The following is a 16,089-nucleotide window of genomic DNA, read 5'->3' on the forward strand; positions in this document are numbered from 1 at the left end:
CATTTGAATTCGGGGGTCAGTGCAGTCTGCACACGGGGGACGAGCATGATGGTAACTGTCCCTGGGGCATGGATGGGTCACCGTAGGTTTAAATTAGTTCTACATGGACAGACCCTTCGGTTGTTTCGAGGTTTTGGTTTTTATTTTGCTTTGTGTTCTAAACAGCGCCACAATGAACATCTTGATATATCTCTCCTGACCTTCTGGGAGGTTCTCAGTGGTTCTTAACCAGGCATAGTTCTCCCAGGAGACGCTGGGTGGCGTCTGGGGACGTTTGTCATTGTCCTGCCCGGGGGCTGTGGGTTTCGAGTAGAGAGGGGCCGGGGCTGCTGCTCAGCGTCCTACAGTGGCCAGGTCAGCCGTGCCCACCGAGACCGATCTGGCCCCCGATGTCAGCTGCGCCGAGGATCCCAGATCCTGCCAGTGAGAGAGGTCCGGCAGTCAGAGAGCTGAGCCCAGGCTGCACACGGCCTCAGTCTTGATGGGTTTTGCCAGCAGCTTCTGGAGGAAGCCAGATCCCGGGTCCTAGTGTCTGTCTTTCTCTGTCCACGCACTGTGGGGCTGTCTCGCTACTGGTATTCAGTCAAGCAGGACTGGTCTTCTGAGGGTGGGGGACCTGTTTCTGGGATGTGTGCCAGTAGCGTCAGACCCGGGTGTGCTGCTGGTTGACTTCTCCGTGGCCTTGGAGCCTCAGGGAGGTTCAGCGGGGCGCGCGGCCGTGACAGCCCTGTCCGCCACACTCTGCTGCCCTGGGTTCAGCTCACCTCTTCCTTACGCTGACTGAAAAGGAAGACTTCACAGTCCTAAGCGTCAGTAGAAGCAAGACACTGAATCCCATGCTGGAAAGCAGCCACCACCATGCAAATTGAAGTCGGCTCCCAGGAAAAGGGGGGGGTTGCTGGCGTCAGAGAGGCACCAGAGGTGTGCAGAGACCACAGGGAGCCAGGTGGGCTCGCCGCTATTGGGGCCAACGCCATGCCCTCTCCTTCCGCCCGGCCCGCGGTCGTCACACGCCTCTGTGGCCCGTGCCTCTGGAACAAGGGCCCTGCGCTTGGTCATTCAGCCTGACTCCCTGCGGGCCGGAAGCCTGGTACTGCTTTCTCCTGGGCAGTGAGACAAGGGCGCTTGCTGAGAGCAGGCTCTCTCCCTCGCGCTCCTGTCACCAGGGCCGTCCGGGCCACTGTGGCGTGTTAAGCAGTGTCCCTGGCCTCTACCTGACATGTCACTCGAGTTCAGCGTTCTGCGACAACCATGCAGGACGGCTCCTAGCTGAGATCCACTGGCCTCGAAGGTCTCACAGGTCCCCTCACTGCTCTGCTGGCGGAGCTCAAGAACGTTTTTGAGGGAGCCCCCCAAATGCTACAGCCATCAGCAACCCCCGGCGTGTCCCTCTGCCAGACCCCACAGCCACGGTGACCCCCGTTCTCTCTTACATGGAGGAACAGGGCTTTTCTTAGGCCACGGCAGCACAAGAGTGCCTGAGTTTGAGGGCCAGGAATCCTCCCTGCGGAGCGGACAAAGAAGTCCTGGACCCTGGCTTTGAGCTGCTGTTCCCAAACCACACGGCCTCAGGCCAGTCCTGCAACCCCTCTGGGGCTCCACTGGGTGGGGCCGGGCCACTGGTTCTGGAGGCGTCGCTGGTCCATCTGTTGGGAGTTGTAGGTGAGGGTCCCGGAAACTGTAGACAGGGACCCATTTGCCAAAGCCACGGAAGGAATGGCCATGGGCCCCCTCCCCGTGATGTCAGCACCCAGGCCCGCATTCCAGTCTGAGCTGTCACCATCCGGTGATTCATGCGCTTCTTGTCATGGTTTTTATCCTAAGCCTTCTGGAGCTGTGCCCCCCGTGCTGCCCTGCGTGGGCTGCCGGAGCAAAGCCCCACAGCCGGGCCAGCTCAGCAACAGCCTTTACTGTCCCGGTCCTGGAGGCGGGGGCTGGGGGTCAGGGCGTGGGCAGGGCCGGCTTCTCTCGAGGCCGCCCTGCTTGGCGAGCACACGGCGTCTTCTCCCTGCGTCCCTACATGCTGGTCCCTCTGTGTGCGTGACTGTGGCCTCATCCCTTGTTACCATGTCACCAGTCCTCTTGGTTCGGGGCCATCCTGACGACCTCATCTTAACTTGGTCGCCTCTCCAAAGCCCTGTCCCCCAGTCCAGCCCCATTCTGAGGTTCTGGTGGCTCCCAGTGCAGGACTTCAGTGCAGACGTGGTTCAGCCTTTAAGACCCCTGTAGGGCCACCTGCCACGCCACTGTGTGCTGGTACCCGTACCCGCTCCCTTGTCATCCCCTTTGTCAGGGCCAGGAAACGGGCTCCTGGAGGAGACGTGACGAGTTACGGTCTAGTAAGCCAGGCACCCAGGGTCCTAGACCTAAAACTCATGGTCTTGGTCTGGGCCCTGCCGTGGTGGAGCTGAGTGGCCCAAAGGTGGAGGAGTAGGGCGGGGGGCGGCAGCCACGGTGCGGGGCACCCCCGGCAGCCTCTGCTACCCCTTCCCAGGTTCAGACGGCGGCAAGACGCTCCGGATCCTGTACGAGGAGGTTGATGAGTCCGAGGTGGAGATCATCCACGTCCCTTCACCCGCGCTAGAAGAAAGGAAGACAGACTCCTACCGATACCCCAGGACAGGTGAGGGCGCGGGGCAGCGGTCTGAGCCTCGCAAAGGAGGCGTGCCCCAACCGGGATGCCCCACGGGACCCAGAGAAGCCGGCCGGGTCGAGAATGATGGCGGGACCAGGGCCACGATAGATGGTACCTGCTCTTTGCCTCGGTGCTCAGGAGACTGGGGAGTGGGGGGGGGGGGTGCAGGCCCTGTCCAAGGTCGTGTCAGACCCTTGTCACATCGTGAGAACACAGATTCGAGTCTGCCCCGTTTCTCAAGAGGCCAAAAGTCCCGATTTCTCCAGCAAACATCCTACCCCTTAAACATTCTTTGAATTCTTTAAAAATACGTAGTGATTTGCACACAGCACATACACGGGGCCAGGTTCAGGTTGGTTTTGATCTCCCCGGAAGCATGCGGCAAGCACTTGTTACGTGTCGTGCCCAAGAGAGCCTTCCAGTGGCGTCTGCAACCCCTGCCGTAAGTGGGAGTCAGCAGCTTCCCGCGCCCCCTCCCACCACGGGGCCGACGGGAGAGCAGACACTCAGATGCCCCCGGCCAGGTGCTGGGGCCATGCAGGCCAGACTTGGGACTGGCCGCAGAAACAGCTGGAGCCTGGCCCCAGCGCACCTCTGGAAAGTGCCGTTTGGTCATCCCAACCCGTCAGTCACCTGCCTCCCGACCGCTCGTGGGGGACAGGCCACATCACTGCGTCATTGATGGTTCTGTTGTGATTGTGTCCTGTCTCGGCCACCAACTGTCAAGCTCTCCGAGGCAGGGAGGTGCACTCCTTATGTCCCTGTCTCCGCACGACCCGCCTTCCCCACCCCTGCACAGGCTCATGTTCTTAAGTGGGAAAGACAGTTGTCACAGTGCTGTCGGGAACAAGGTCCAGGTCCAAAGTCAGAGGGGACTGCCTGAGGGACTTTGTGCCTGGACGAGAGGGGTGACTCACACACCCACATAGGGACCTTTGGACACCCAGTCCCCTCTACCCCTCCCTTCCACATGGGCTTTGTGGCCTTGCTGGGGCACCGCCCTGCACCTCCTCGCCAGATACCTGCTCTGAGCCCTCGCGGGCGACGCCTGGCGGGCTCACCTCCCTCTCATTTCTGTAGGCAGCAAGAATCCCAAGATCGCCTTGAAGCTGGCCGAGTTTCAGACTGATGGCCGGGGCAAGGTGAGAGTGGACAGGGTGCCCAGGAGAAGCTTCTGGGTTGAGGAGAGGAGGGGTCGGGGGACAGTTGGGCGGCATCAGCAAGGCCACTACCCCCTTTCCAAGGGCAGGTACTCTCCGTGGCCAACTGAGCCTCCGTCTCAGGAGCGGTGAGCCCGGCCTCCCCTGTCTCCACTCGAGGCGGCCCTGCTGATGAGCTTCTTTGAGCAGAAGATCCCGTGAGGGTTTCCAGAACAGAGAGCTCCGTTGGGTGGTCATCTGGGGGACTCGAGCTGACCCGGGCCACTCCCCTACCCACCCCCCAGCGTTTGGGCAGATCCTCACGTAGAACTCGATGGGGCCTGTCAGTGCTCCGTGTGCTTCTCTCTGTCACCTGGGGTCGGGACAAGTGTTTGCATCACCCAGGGAGCACTTGGTCAGGACCCCACAGTCTGGAGGGCGGGAGAGGCCATGACTGTGAAGGATGAGGGGCCTGGAAAGAGAAACATCCCCACGCTGGTGTTTAGAGCACGTAGACAAGCTGAGGACACTCTTGAACACTTTTGTCAGAATGACTTCTGTTTGGTTTTTTTAAAGATTTTATTTATTTATTTGACAGAGATCACAAGTAGGCAGAGAGGCAGGCAGAGAGAGAGGGGGAAGCAGGATTCCCGCTGAGCAGAGAGCCTGAAGCGCGGCTTGATCCCAGGACCCTGGGATCGTGACCTGAGCTGAAGGCAGCCACTTAACCTACCAGGTGCCCTGTCAGAATGACTTCTCGTGTGAGGTTTCAGAACAAACTGGAAGCTACCCTTATTTTCATGATTTGGTTTTGGAATGATGCGGCCCTAACCCAACCCTTCCTCTGAACATTATGGCAGATGGGACACACACCTGACACCAGCTGGCTTGGTGGAACCTCTCCCAGCTCTTGCAGGGGTGCCTGGCCCGGCAAGCGAGCTGGGTCCTGAGGTGGGCATGGTTGGTGCCCCCTGGGGACCAGGCGCTGGGAAGTTGCAGGGGCAGGGGCCACGCCAAGGCCCTGCCTGTCTTTCTCCCCTAGGCCGTCTGGAGGTCATGTCCCCCACCCCCACCCCGAGCCCCCAGGAAGCTGCAACATCTGCAGGTCCCTGTCACCCAGGGCTGCCTGGCTCTGCGGTCACAGTCCAGACCAGAGCCCCTTTGGTTCCAGCCCACTGGCTGTGGTTAACCGAGTACCGCGTCCTGGGGGCTTAACAAAAGGGCATGGTCTCCCAGCTCTGGAGGCTGAAAGTCTGATAGGGTGATGTGGGCGGGGCTGGCTCCTCCTGAGGCGATGAGGGAGAGGATGTTCCCAGCCTCCCTCCTTGCCTTGTAGACGGCCGCCTTCTCCCTGCAGGAGCCATCGCTGCCTGTGCGGCCCGGAGCCCATACCTCCCACTTAAAACAAAGACCACCCCTTTTTTGGGATTGGGGCCACCCTATTCCGGTACCACTTAGACCGATGACCGCGGCAACCACCCTCTTTCGGAAGCCGGCCCCATTCGGAGGTGCCAGGAGTCAGGACTCCAGCACAGGGGTTCGGGGGACACCGTGTCCGCTCCGGAAGCGCCCGCGTCCATCTGGGCAGCGTGTGGGCAGGTCAGAGTGTGACCCGACTCTGCTTGCCCTTTAGATCGTGGCCACGCAGGAGAAGGAGCTGGTGCAGCCGTTCAGCACGCTCTTCCCCAGGGTGGAGTACATCGCCAGGGCCGGGTGGACCCGGGACGGCAAGTAGTGAGTGTCGCCAGCAGGGCACAGAGGGCTCTCCCTGCCGCCACGTGGTGACTGTCCTGCCATGGCGAGGACACGCCTCTCTAAACAGGGCCGCAGACCGCTGCCCGCGGCCCCATCTGCCCCGCGCCTGGTTTTCGGCGCGTGAGTGGAGAACAGCTTTCGTGCTTCTGAATGAACAGGGTTAAAAAAAAATCCGAAGGCGGAGAGCATTTCATCGCACACGAAGGGGATACGAACGGCACGTTTCAGTGCCCATAAATCAGGTTTTCTGGGCACGTGGCCACACTCCTTTGTGTACGGATCGTCTGCTGCGGCTTTCACGCTCGGTCGGTGAGGCTGGCCGGTGCCCGAGGAAGCGCGTGGCCCAGCGGAGCCGTCCGCCCGGTGGCCCTTTGCCAGACAGAGCGCGCTCCTCCGGCCACACGTGCGGCTCAGAGCCTGGACGGAGGCTCCGCGCCCGTGGCAGGCTGCAGGCTCTCGTGGGCGTGCCCGTGGCCGCGCACGTGCCCGTGGCATCCTTCGCTGGCGTGGTCTCTGTTGCTGATTTTCCACACCGGGGTCCAGGTTTCCCACCTGCGGGACTAACAAGCCGCCGTTGCAGACCTGTCCATTTACAGTTGGAAAGAGCACAGAAAACGGTTTTTCAAAGTCTCTTCCAAAGCCACTTTTTTTTTCTTTTTTAAAGATTTTATTTATTTATTTGACAGGGAGATCACAAGTAGGCAGAGAGGCAGGCAGAGAGAGAGGGGAAGCAGGCTCCCCGCTGAGCAGGGAGCCCGTTGCTGGGCTTGATCCCAGGACCCTGAAACCATGACCTGAGCCGGAGGCAGAGGCTTAACCCACTGGGCCACCCAGGTGCCCCGCCCCAGCAAAGCAGCTGTTCTGAGGATAGAACATAATGACAAAGGAGCTCCCAAACCAGATTTTTTTAAGCAGTCTACACCAGCACGGGCTCGAAGTCCTGACCCCGAGATGAAGAGCTGCCCTCTCCACCGGCTGAGCCAGCCAGCTGCCCGAACCCCAACCAACAGGATTTTTTTTAAGTTGCCGTTCGCTTCCATCTCAGGTCCTTAAAGATTCATGTTATTCAACAGAATAAACAATTTATTTCTCCCAAAGAGAAAGAACGAAAGAACATTGTTCGTTCGGAGCAAAATGGGCAGTAAAGAACCACGTATGTGGCAGAAATGGGCACACGTTTTTGAAATGCTGCTCTAAGGTCTGATGACACGGCATGTTTCCAGAATACTCGGGTTATAGGGCCCTGTCACCCCCCGGGCTCCCCTGAGGGCATGTGCTGGCAGGAAACCTTTGTGTGCTGCGGGCTCACTAGATCAAGGGCACAATACGGAGGAACGGCTCTGGGCCCACATAAGTTTTGGGGGGGAGGCGTCTGTCACCCAGCTTCCCCCTGCTGGGCCCTGAGGCCTTCACCGTCTCTCCCTCTTGCTCTCAGCGCCTGGGCTATGTTCCTGGACCGGCCCCAGCAGCGGCTTCAGCTCGTCCTGCTGCCCCCGGCCCTGTTCATCCCCGTTACCGAGAATGCGGAGGAGCGGTTGGCCTTCGCCAGAGCAGTGCCCAGGAACGTCCAGCCGCACGTCGTGTATGAGGAGGTCACCGATGTGTGGATCAACGTAAGGGTGGGGAGCTGCCGGGTGTGCACCCCGCCCGGGGCCCCAGATCCCCAGTGGGGCAAGGCTGGGGCAGGCCGGGGTCTCTGGGGGGCCGGGCTTGTCCTCTACACGAGACCAGCCAACCCTCAGAGCCTCACCTTTTCATGCCTCTTCTCTCTCCTTCCCGGACAGGTCCATGACATCTTCTATCCCTTCCCCCAGTCCGAGGGAGAGGATGAGCTCTGCTTCATTCGTGCCAACGAGTGCAAGACTGGCTTCTGCCACTTGTACAAGGTCACCGCCATCTTAAAGCCCAGTGGCTACGACTGGAGTGAGCCTCTCAGCCCTGGGGAAGGTGAGCAAAGCCTGACTAACACCACCGATCACCCAGGCAGCTGTCTGGGGCTCAGGGCACTGCTTACTCACTGACCCCACCCTGTGACCAGTTCCATGAGGGAGGGGCAGGATGAGGAAAAAGCCCGCCTTTCCCGAACATCCCTTACTGCCTGGCGAGGTTACTAGAGGCAACCGTTCATTCAGTCAGTGTTATCTGTGTAGCACCTGCTACGCACCAGGGGTTAGCCCACCACTGCCACGGATCAAATCCGGCCCCCCATTTACTTTTGTAAATAAAGTTTTATTGGCACATGGTCACGCTCATTCTTTTACAGAGTGTCTGTGGCTGATTTCATGCCACAATGACAGAGTTGAGTAGTGTGACAGCAGTGTGACATCTAGCTTGCAAAGCTGAAAATGTTGGCTGTCTGGCCCTTTATAGGGAATGTGGCCAACCCCTGCTCTAGGTGCCAGGGGTGTGATTACTCAGAGAGAAAGGAAAATCCCTGCTCTTACAGAGCTCTCTAGTGGAAGACATGGGCAAGAATCCAAAAACAATGGAGAGTAATGAGCGTGGTGGCAGATGCCCCAGGACAAGAGGCTGGAGAGTGAGGGGCCTTCTTTCTAGGATGGGAGGTCAGGGGACATCTGTGGATAGTGTTATGAAGCAGAGACCTAGAACAGGGGGCAGAGGCAGCCCCACAGATCATTCCAGGTTGAGGGCACAGCCTGTGCAAAGGTCCTGGGGCAGTAGCTGCCTGCCGTGTTGGAAGAGCTGAGAGGAGACTGTTGTGGCTGGAGCAGAGTGAGTGAGGGGGAGAGACGGAGGAGGGGAGGGCAGAGAGGAGACGGGGCAGCTGGTGCGGGGTCGGGTCCTCAGGGAGGACTTGGGCTTTTACCATTGATCTTATATCAATTTAAAGCCATCACTAGGGTTGCCTTGTGGGGTACAGCTGAGGGGCAAGGGGAGGTGACAGGGATGGGTCATGGCAGCAGGCTGGACTGACGCAGGTGGCTTTGATGCTGGATGAACTCCGACCTCCGAGTCCCTGTGGTGCGGTGGTGGATCGGCCGGAGAGAGAAGGGGGAAAGGCGCGGGTGCCTGGAGGGATGGGGAGGGGCCGCGTAAGATAGGGAGACCGGGGGGGCAGTTTTCCGAGAGAAACGTCTAGTTGGGGTTTGGACATGTTCACGTGGCAGTGCCCAGAAGTGGCTGTGCTGCGCGGGCGGGTCCACATGCCTGAAGTTCTGGGGAGCAGATGCATGTGCAGTAGGCGTGTGGGCGTCCTCACACAGACGGCGTCTCGGCCTTGGGACAGGATGGAGCAGCAAAAGGCCAGGTCTGGGCGGGGAAGCAGTGTGGGCGGTGAGCTAGCCCAGGGCCCCTCAGGCTCTCCCCCACGAGTGCTACGGACCCCGGGCCAGCTTGTCCTCAGTGGGGGCGTCCCGGGCTCTGAGCAGTACTCCCTGACCCCCACCCACTCAGTGCCAGGAGCACCCAGGATTGTGACAGCCCCAGATGTCCCCAGACATCGCCCTGTGTCCCCCGGGGCCAGATCTCCCCAGGGGAGCCCCCAGTTCAGAGGCAGCCCCGCCGACAAGCCTGAGGCAGTGCCGCCCAGGGCACGGAGAGCGCGAGGTGTCAGGGGAGCCGAGCCAGGGGCAGGAACAGGCAAAGCCACAAGCTGATGGGGGTCGAGTAAGACAGGGACAGAAGAGCGACTGCCCTCTCTGGGTGTTGCCACCGCCGTCACCTGGGGTGTACTGCAGTCAGCACAGGCTGGCTAGGCCATCTCCAAGGCGGCTTTCTCTGTGGCTCTCCGGTATTGTGCTTTCCCATTTGTCTGTCTGACTTGGCCGGACCACCTGATCTTACTTCGGGAGACCTCACTGGGCACAGCCTCGTCACAGCCTCTGTGGCCGCGGGCTGGGGCTCGTGGCAGGTGCCCCTCCGGCCTCTGTGGTGGGCGCCCCAGTTTCCCACCTGCCCTCCCCGCTTGCACTTCCTGGCATGTGGCTCAGGCCTGCCAGGTGCCAACTGGACGGCCGAGTAGGCGAGACCTTGGTCACTTTGGACCAAAAGGCATGAGTTCGTTAGAGGTGCCATGGGTGGGCCTGGGGGCGGAGGAGGGTCAGGAGCCTGGAGGACCGGCAAGACGCGGGAACAGCACCAGCAGGAGCGGTGTGTCCGGGCCACACGGGGTGTCCTTTGCAGCGGAGGGCCCCTTGAGAGAGAGAGAAGGGGGGGTGGGGGGTGCCGAGTGGGCATGGTCGGCAGCCCCTCCACAGAAAGGTGCCAGCTTGTACCCAGAGGACTGAGGGACCGTGGCTGCAAGCGGGGAGCGCCCCGGGTCCTCCCAGTGGGGCAGGAGGACGGAGCAGAAGCAGGGCTCTTAACGGTAGTGCCCTGCGGCTCTGCTGCCCCTGCCCCTTCTGTAGGCACCACCGATAGGATTTGCATGCGCGCCCTCCGCAGCAGCGCGTGCTAGAGCTGGACCGATACAGAGAAGAGGAGCGGGGCCTCTGTGCGAGGGCGACACGCAAACTGGCGGAGCTTTCCAGGTTAAAACAAAAGATCTGGACGAGTGACCAGTCGGCCGTGTCTGGCCTCCATGGGAGTGAGGGACACAGGTGGAGCCTTTTCTCCCTCCCAGACCCAGCTGTCCAGAATGAAACAGCCATCACTCGGAAACTGTCTCAATAAATGTGGACTGTGTGCCAGCAGGCTTCCCGTAATTATTTACCTGGCGGAAATTCAAAACTGAGATCTACCCCCAAAAATCCAAAAAGTATGTCGTAAGAACTCAGCCGAGACTTTGATTAGCCAAAGTGGGTTTTTTTTATTTGTTTGTTTTTAAAGATTTTTAAAATTTGTTAGAGAAAGTGCGTGTGCACAAGCGGGGAGCAGCAGAGGGAGAAGCAGGGAGCCGGATGCGGGACCCAATCCCAGGACCCTGAGATCATGACCTGAGCCGAAGGCAGACGCTTAACCCACTGAGCCACCCAGGCGCCCCTCAGCCATAGTGGGTTTTTTTTTTTTTTGTCAGAGAGAGAGAGGGAGAGAGAGCGAACACAGGCAGAGGGAGAAGCAGACTCCCTGCCAAGCAAGGAGCCCGATGTGGGACTCGATCCCAGGATGCTGGGATCATGACCCGAGGTGAAGGCAGCTGCTCAACCAACTGAGCCACCCAGGTGTCCCAGCCATAGTGGTTTTAACCAGGATCTGGTTTTCCACAGTTCAGACTTGTGCTGAGAGGTCACAGGTCGCAAGCCCTGAAGTTGATGGTTTGGCCTCTGCGGGGTTCTAATACCCGTGCTTCCAATATGAACACAGCTGTCTGGTTTTCCCTGGGAGAGGCCAGAACCTGCACACAGCCTCCGTGGCGGGTCTCTGCTCTGTCCCGTGGCTGGGGCTCAGGCAGCTCACTCTCGTCTCCCACCTGGCCCGGCTTGCACGGGGCTCTGGGACAAGTTCGCTCAAGTGGAATTTAGCCTCAGGGCCTTTGAGTCCCCTTCACGCCTGCCTGGGGCCCCCTTCATCTCTTCCTTTCCTTACTTCCAGATGAATTTAAATGCCCCATCAAGGAGGAGATCGCGCTGACTAGCGGTGAATGGGAGGTTTTGGCAAGGCACGGCTCCAAGGTACCAGAATCTCTTTGCAACCCTCCCGACCTGCCCCGCACGCACGCTTGTATGCACACATGCATAGACACTTGCGTACGCTCGCTCCAGCTTCCCTGCAGACCCGTGTGCCTGTGGCTTCTCTCTTCCCTCCTGGCTGCGCCTGCCTCCTGCTGTGCTCCACTCAGCTCCGTCCACTGCTCCAGCACGCCCAGGGCCACAGGGCTCTGGCCAGCTGGAGACAAGCCCAGTCCAGGACGTGGGGGCTCCTCTGTGCACCTGCTGCATTCCTGTAGCCTTCTCCTGCTCCATGAAATCACCTCTCCCTGGGAGAGCAGTTGATGAGACACTTTGCCTACTGTGGGATTGTCCTGTGGCATCCAGCGGGCCCTGCCCCAGTGTCTGTCCTTGGGAGGTTTGGGGACAAAGACACAGCTGCAGAGACAAGTGGTGTACCTTCCACTCGCCCAAGTGAACGAGCATAAAAACACGGCAAGACTTGCCTCTGACGAGAGCTTCTTCACCAGGGTCCAATTCTACAAAATTCCAAATTTTATGGCGTGAGCTCTTAATCAGACTTCCCGGATCCCTACCTCACACCAGCATAAATGCCTCCTGGACCAAAGACAGACATGAGAGACGTTAGCATGCGTCCAGTCATGCGTGCGTCCCAGAGCTGCTCGTGCAGGGGAAGTAGTGGTCAGTACACACTTGAGTGAGCCCATGAGGAGGGACAGCGGTAGGTCCAGGTGGCACGCCTGGCTCAGACCAGAAGCAGGTGTCCGATCTCACACTCCCCTCCCGTATGTGAGGCGAGTTGGAGGTTAGTTAAAGGGTTGAAGGTTGCCTCCTCGTTCGCTCTGCTCTAGTGGATTCTTGCTATGGGGCGGCAAGAGCCTCCCCAGCCCCATTCATCCCAGCTGTGACAGCCACAGATGTCCCCGGATGTTGCTACATGTCCCCGGGAGGAGGGGGCAGGACCGCTCTGATGAGGACCCTGCTTTAAAGTAACCCAAAGCCCCCAGCATAGCGTCTGGCAGACCTGCCAGCTGGAACTTTCCCCTTTGCCGCCCCGTAGCCCTGCGGGCCTTGCATGCCTGGGTTTTTACCCACGTGGTTAGAAAAAAAAAGCTATGGCAGCTTTTTTTTTTATTATTTTTATTGTTAACGGACATCTCGCTGACACCACAACAGCATATTCAAGGTTACAGAGGGAAAGGCGGGCCACTCACATCCCCTCCAGAGGCTGTGCGCACCGGCAGGGCGTGGGTCTGAGCCGTCCGCACTATTTGGGGGCCTCCGGGGTGGGGGGGATCCAGGCGCCCGGGGCGCGCCCCCGTCCCTATGTGCATCTTCTCCCCTGGTCCTGGGGACAAACTGGCCGGTGACTGCGCGTGGCTGGGGGTTTTCCAGAGACATGCTCTGTTTCTAGAAAACCTGCGTTCATTTGAAAGGGACGGCAACAAAGCATACATCAGTGTCTGTTGCACAAACTGAACCGTTCTAAGTAACCCGACATGAGGGACCCTCTCACTCCCCGCCCCACCCAGGCTCCTGAAGCTTTGTCCCCTCGGAGGTGGCCGACCAGGGCGAAAACCCCCGCGGAGCGTTTGTGTGTGCGCACATGTCCACGAGACACTAGGGTTTTTTGTTTTGTTCTTTTTATTTATTTATTTATTTATTTATTTTTAAAGATTTTTATTTATTTGTTAGAAAAAAAAAAGAAACAGAGTGCAAGCACAGGCAGACAGAGTGGCAGGCTAGAGGCAGAGGGAGAAGCAGGCTCCCTGGCGAGCAAGGAGCCCGATGTGGGACTCCATCCCAGGACGCTGGGATCACGACCTGAGCTGAAGGCAGCCGCTCAACCAACTGAGCCACCCAGGCGTCCCTGTTTTGTTCTTTAAAGACTTACTTAAGCCATCTCTGCTCCTGGCATGGACTCGAACACACAACCCCAAGATCGCGAGTGGCACATTGCTCCGACAGCCGCACGCCCCTCCACAGGACATCGTTTTAGAGGATCTGGAGGAGTTGGGGTGTTTTTGTTTTCTTTAAGAAAATATGATTTTATGTGGCTGCAGAGAAGTGTGCCATCATTTTGAAACCCATCTGTCATTTTGGACATTCAAGTCATCTTCCTTTTTTAACGTTAAGAACACAGCGTGTCTGTCCTCCTCCTTGAAGTCATCCCCAGGCGGAGCCCTCGGGGGCAGGTCCCCAGAGCAGAGTTTCTGCCTCAGAGAACACACCATTAACTGTTTGGCCCCCGTGTTGCCAGGTTAGCCCCAGAGAGGCCGTAAGTGGCTCTTCCGATCCCCAGAGCAGGATTCCTTCCCGCTCTCCCCGAGGCCTCCGCACCTAAACATCACACCGGGGTCTGAGGCGGGTTCACCCAGGAGGCAGGTGCTGCTTCTTAGCCCCGAGCGCCTGGGTCAGAGGGGTGGGCTGACCCCTTGGGGACCAGGGCTCCGGGGACAGATGGGCCCTAGGGCACAGGCCAGCCCCTCTCTCCGCCTCTGTCCTAGTCACTGTGCCCTCTGCTCCGCCCTTGCAGCTCTGGGCGTGCCCAGAAGGGGCTGTCTGGGGTCGCGGTTCCAATTTCAAGTCTACCTGGGGACGCACAGTCAGCCCCTTCCCCTCCAGGTCCGAGAGGCGCTTCTCTCCCAGCGAGCTCCTCTCCGGCCGGTGTGCTACAGCCCACTGGGGAGAGAACAAATGTCCCCGCCACAGAGCTCGGGGCCCTCCCTGTGGGGGCAGGAGAAGGGCCTGCGTCCCTGCCCCAGCCCCCGCAGCGGCAAAGGCACGGGAAGTCCGAGGCCCGGACTGGGGCTGCTTCACGAGGAGCCCCTGTGCCCCCACAGATCTGGGTCAACGAGCAGACGAAGCTGGTGTACTTCCAAGGTACGAAGGACACGCCCCTGGAGCACCACCTCTACGTGGTCAGCTACGAGACCGCGGGCGAGATCGTGCGCCTCACCACTCCCGGCTTCTCCCACAGCTGCTCCATGAGCCAGGTGGGCCCTCCCTCGATGTGCCTGAGGGCACCACTCTGGCACCCATCCTTAGCCTGTCAGAACGTTCTAGATTATCAGGCAGTGACCATGCCCAGGGCTGCTTCCGGTCCAGGTGTTGTAGAACCAGCACCATGAGCAGGCTCTGGCGTCAGAAGGATCTGGATATGAGCCTGGGTCTGTCAGTTACCACTGGGGTCTGGGTGTTGGGGGTCCCCGGCCAGGGGACAGATTCCTCAGTTGGCATATCTGTGAAATGGGGGCGATGGTACTAGCGCCCACCTCATGTGAGGGGAAGTTTCGAAGTTTAAAGGAGTGAGGGCACAGGGAAAAGACAGTAAATAGGTTGGCGGCTGATGGGGGCAGGGGGAGCCAAAGCGGCCGGGGGGGTCGGGAAGGACGCGCGTGTTGCGGTGCTCAGCGCCCCGTCCTGCCTACAGAACTTCGACATGTTCATCAGCCACTACAGCAGCGTGGGCACCCCGCCCTGCGTGCACGTCTATAAGCTCAGCGGTCCGGACGACGACCCTCTGCACAAGCAGCCCCACTTCTGGGCCAGCATGATGGAGGCGGCCAGTGAGTAGCCCCCACATCCCTGGGGACCCTGGCCAAGTCTCCCTGTCCCGGCCATCCCCGGGAGCCTCCGCTTGCCTGTCTGTAAAATGGGATGCAGCCCTGTGAAGTGACCCTGGCGAGGGAGGGCTGTTCCGGCAGCTTCGAGGCAGCAAGGGGCCCAGGGGCCCTGAGAGCTCCTCACTGACCATTACCAGTGACCCCACCTGTCCTGTGCGCCCTGCCACTTGGGCCAGTCTCTACTTTGTGCACTGTGGTTAACATGGCACAGAGCGACCAGCTGCCAGACCTGGGGGTCCCCGTGTGGGGCATCCTCATCCCCTCGGGCTGCTGTCTCCAAGGGTGTCTGCGCAGGGCACACGTCCCGATGCCTTTGCAAGGAGCTGGGGGTTGGGCAAGAGCGCGGCCTTCGGCCTTGGGGGACAGGAGGCAACTTACCCATTTGCCCAGGAGCTTAAGGGATGGCCCAAACTCTGTTTAGGTGACCCCAGATTGTTTGCTGGCTGCAGAACTGTAGTCAGTCTCCCTCAAATGTGGCCCTTCTCTTTGAAACGGTCCCACGGCAGGCAGTCTGTAGGATGAAAACCAGACACTCTGGACAGCGCCTAGCCCACGGGGATCACACACTAAAAGGGACACCCTTCCCTGACCCCAGATTGGCCACTTGTTAGATTACTAGAACATTGTAGGAAGCAAGGATCCCTGGCGTTTGTGGGATGTTTTGTGGGCCGGGAGGCGTCTTGTTAGGTCGTCACCCTCCGGGACCCAGTGAGAAGGCTCCAGCCAGTAGCTCACTCAGTCTGAATCTCCCCATGTTACCGCAGAATGGGACCGCACAGGAACCCCGAGCCGGGTGTTGGGCCGGGGGTTAGAGAGGACACTGAGGGAAGGGTGAGTCTTATTACCAGGACGCCCAGCACGGCAAGGGGGACAACAGTGGGAAGTCCTGCGTCCTGGTGCCCAGCCCTGGGCTTCTGGGCAGGTGGAATGAGGTGCCACGTCTGGAAATTGCCGGTCTTGCCATGTGTGTAGCTCACCTCCATGAGAAGTGGGCAAACATGGCCTGCGCCCCAAGCCCATCCACTCCCGGGCATTTAGGGACTGTCCATAACCACGCTAGGGCTGTGACAGCCAAGCCGCGTAGTTAAGACACAGAGACAGAAGTACTCATCGTCTGAGCCTTTACAGAAAGCACTTGCTGTCTTCAGCCTCCATGACCGTTGACGTATTTCTGTTTAGTTGACTTTCTCTGTTTACCGAAATAAACTGTCAAGGTAATCATGAAGAAGGATAATGGCCTCACTGTCGTGATCAGAAAACCAGGGTCGCTTGGCAGCACTGAAGGGGACAGTCAGAAGCAGACAATAGCACTGGCTGTCGCTCAGACCCCAGAGGCGTGGCCACCCCCATTGGAGATCAGATCAGCA

The 16,089-nt window shown here is 59.3% G+C and overlaps 1 protein-coding gene across 13 annotated transcripts in view; it reads left to right on the forward strand.

The window, feature by feature from the left end:
• DPP9 (dipeptidyl peptidase 9) overlaps window positions 1-16,089 on the forward strand; it is a 38,979-nt gene that overhangs the window by 14,394 nt on the left and 8,496 nt on the right. For 11 of the 13 annotated variants that reach the window (XR_014312943.1, XR_014312944.1, XR_014312945.1 and 8 more), the window contains 8 exons: window positions 2,495-2,623; window positions 3,716-3,777; window positions 5,408-5,508; window positions 6,965-7,142; window positions 7,314-7,476; window positions 11,020-11,099; window positions 13,940-14,092; window positions 14,530-14,665. Coding sequence is in view for 7 of the 13 variants with exons in the window: in XM_082735281.1 (XP_082591407.1) it covers window positions 2,495-2,623; window positions 3,716-3,777; window positions 5,408-5,508; window positions 6,965-7,142; window positions 7,314-7,476; window positions 11,020-11,099; window positions 13,940-14,092; window positions 14,530-14,665 (1,002 nt within the window). In the remaining 6 variants the exon portion in view is untranslated. Of the gene's footprint in view, window positions 1-2,494; window positions 2,624-3,715; window positions 3,778-5,407; window positions 5,509-6,964; window positions 7,143-7,313; window positions 7,477-9,896; window positions 10,182-11,019; window positions 11,100-13,939; window positions 14,093-14,529; window positions 14,666-16,089 lie in introns of those variants that run through there. The other 2 variants (XM_082735280.1, XM_082735279.1) reach the window with 1 other exon arrangement.

The sequence above is a fragment of the Mustela nivalis genome, assembly GCF_964662115.1.
Source record: "Mustela nivalis genome assembly, chromosome: 1".
NCBI lineage: Eukaryota > Metazoa > Chordata > Mammalia > Carnivora > Mustelidae > Mustela > Mustela nivalis.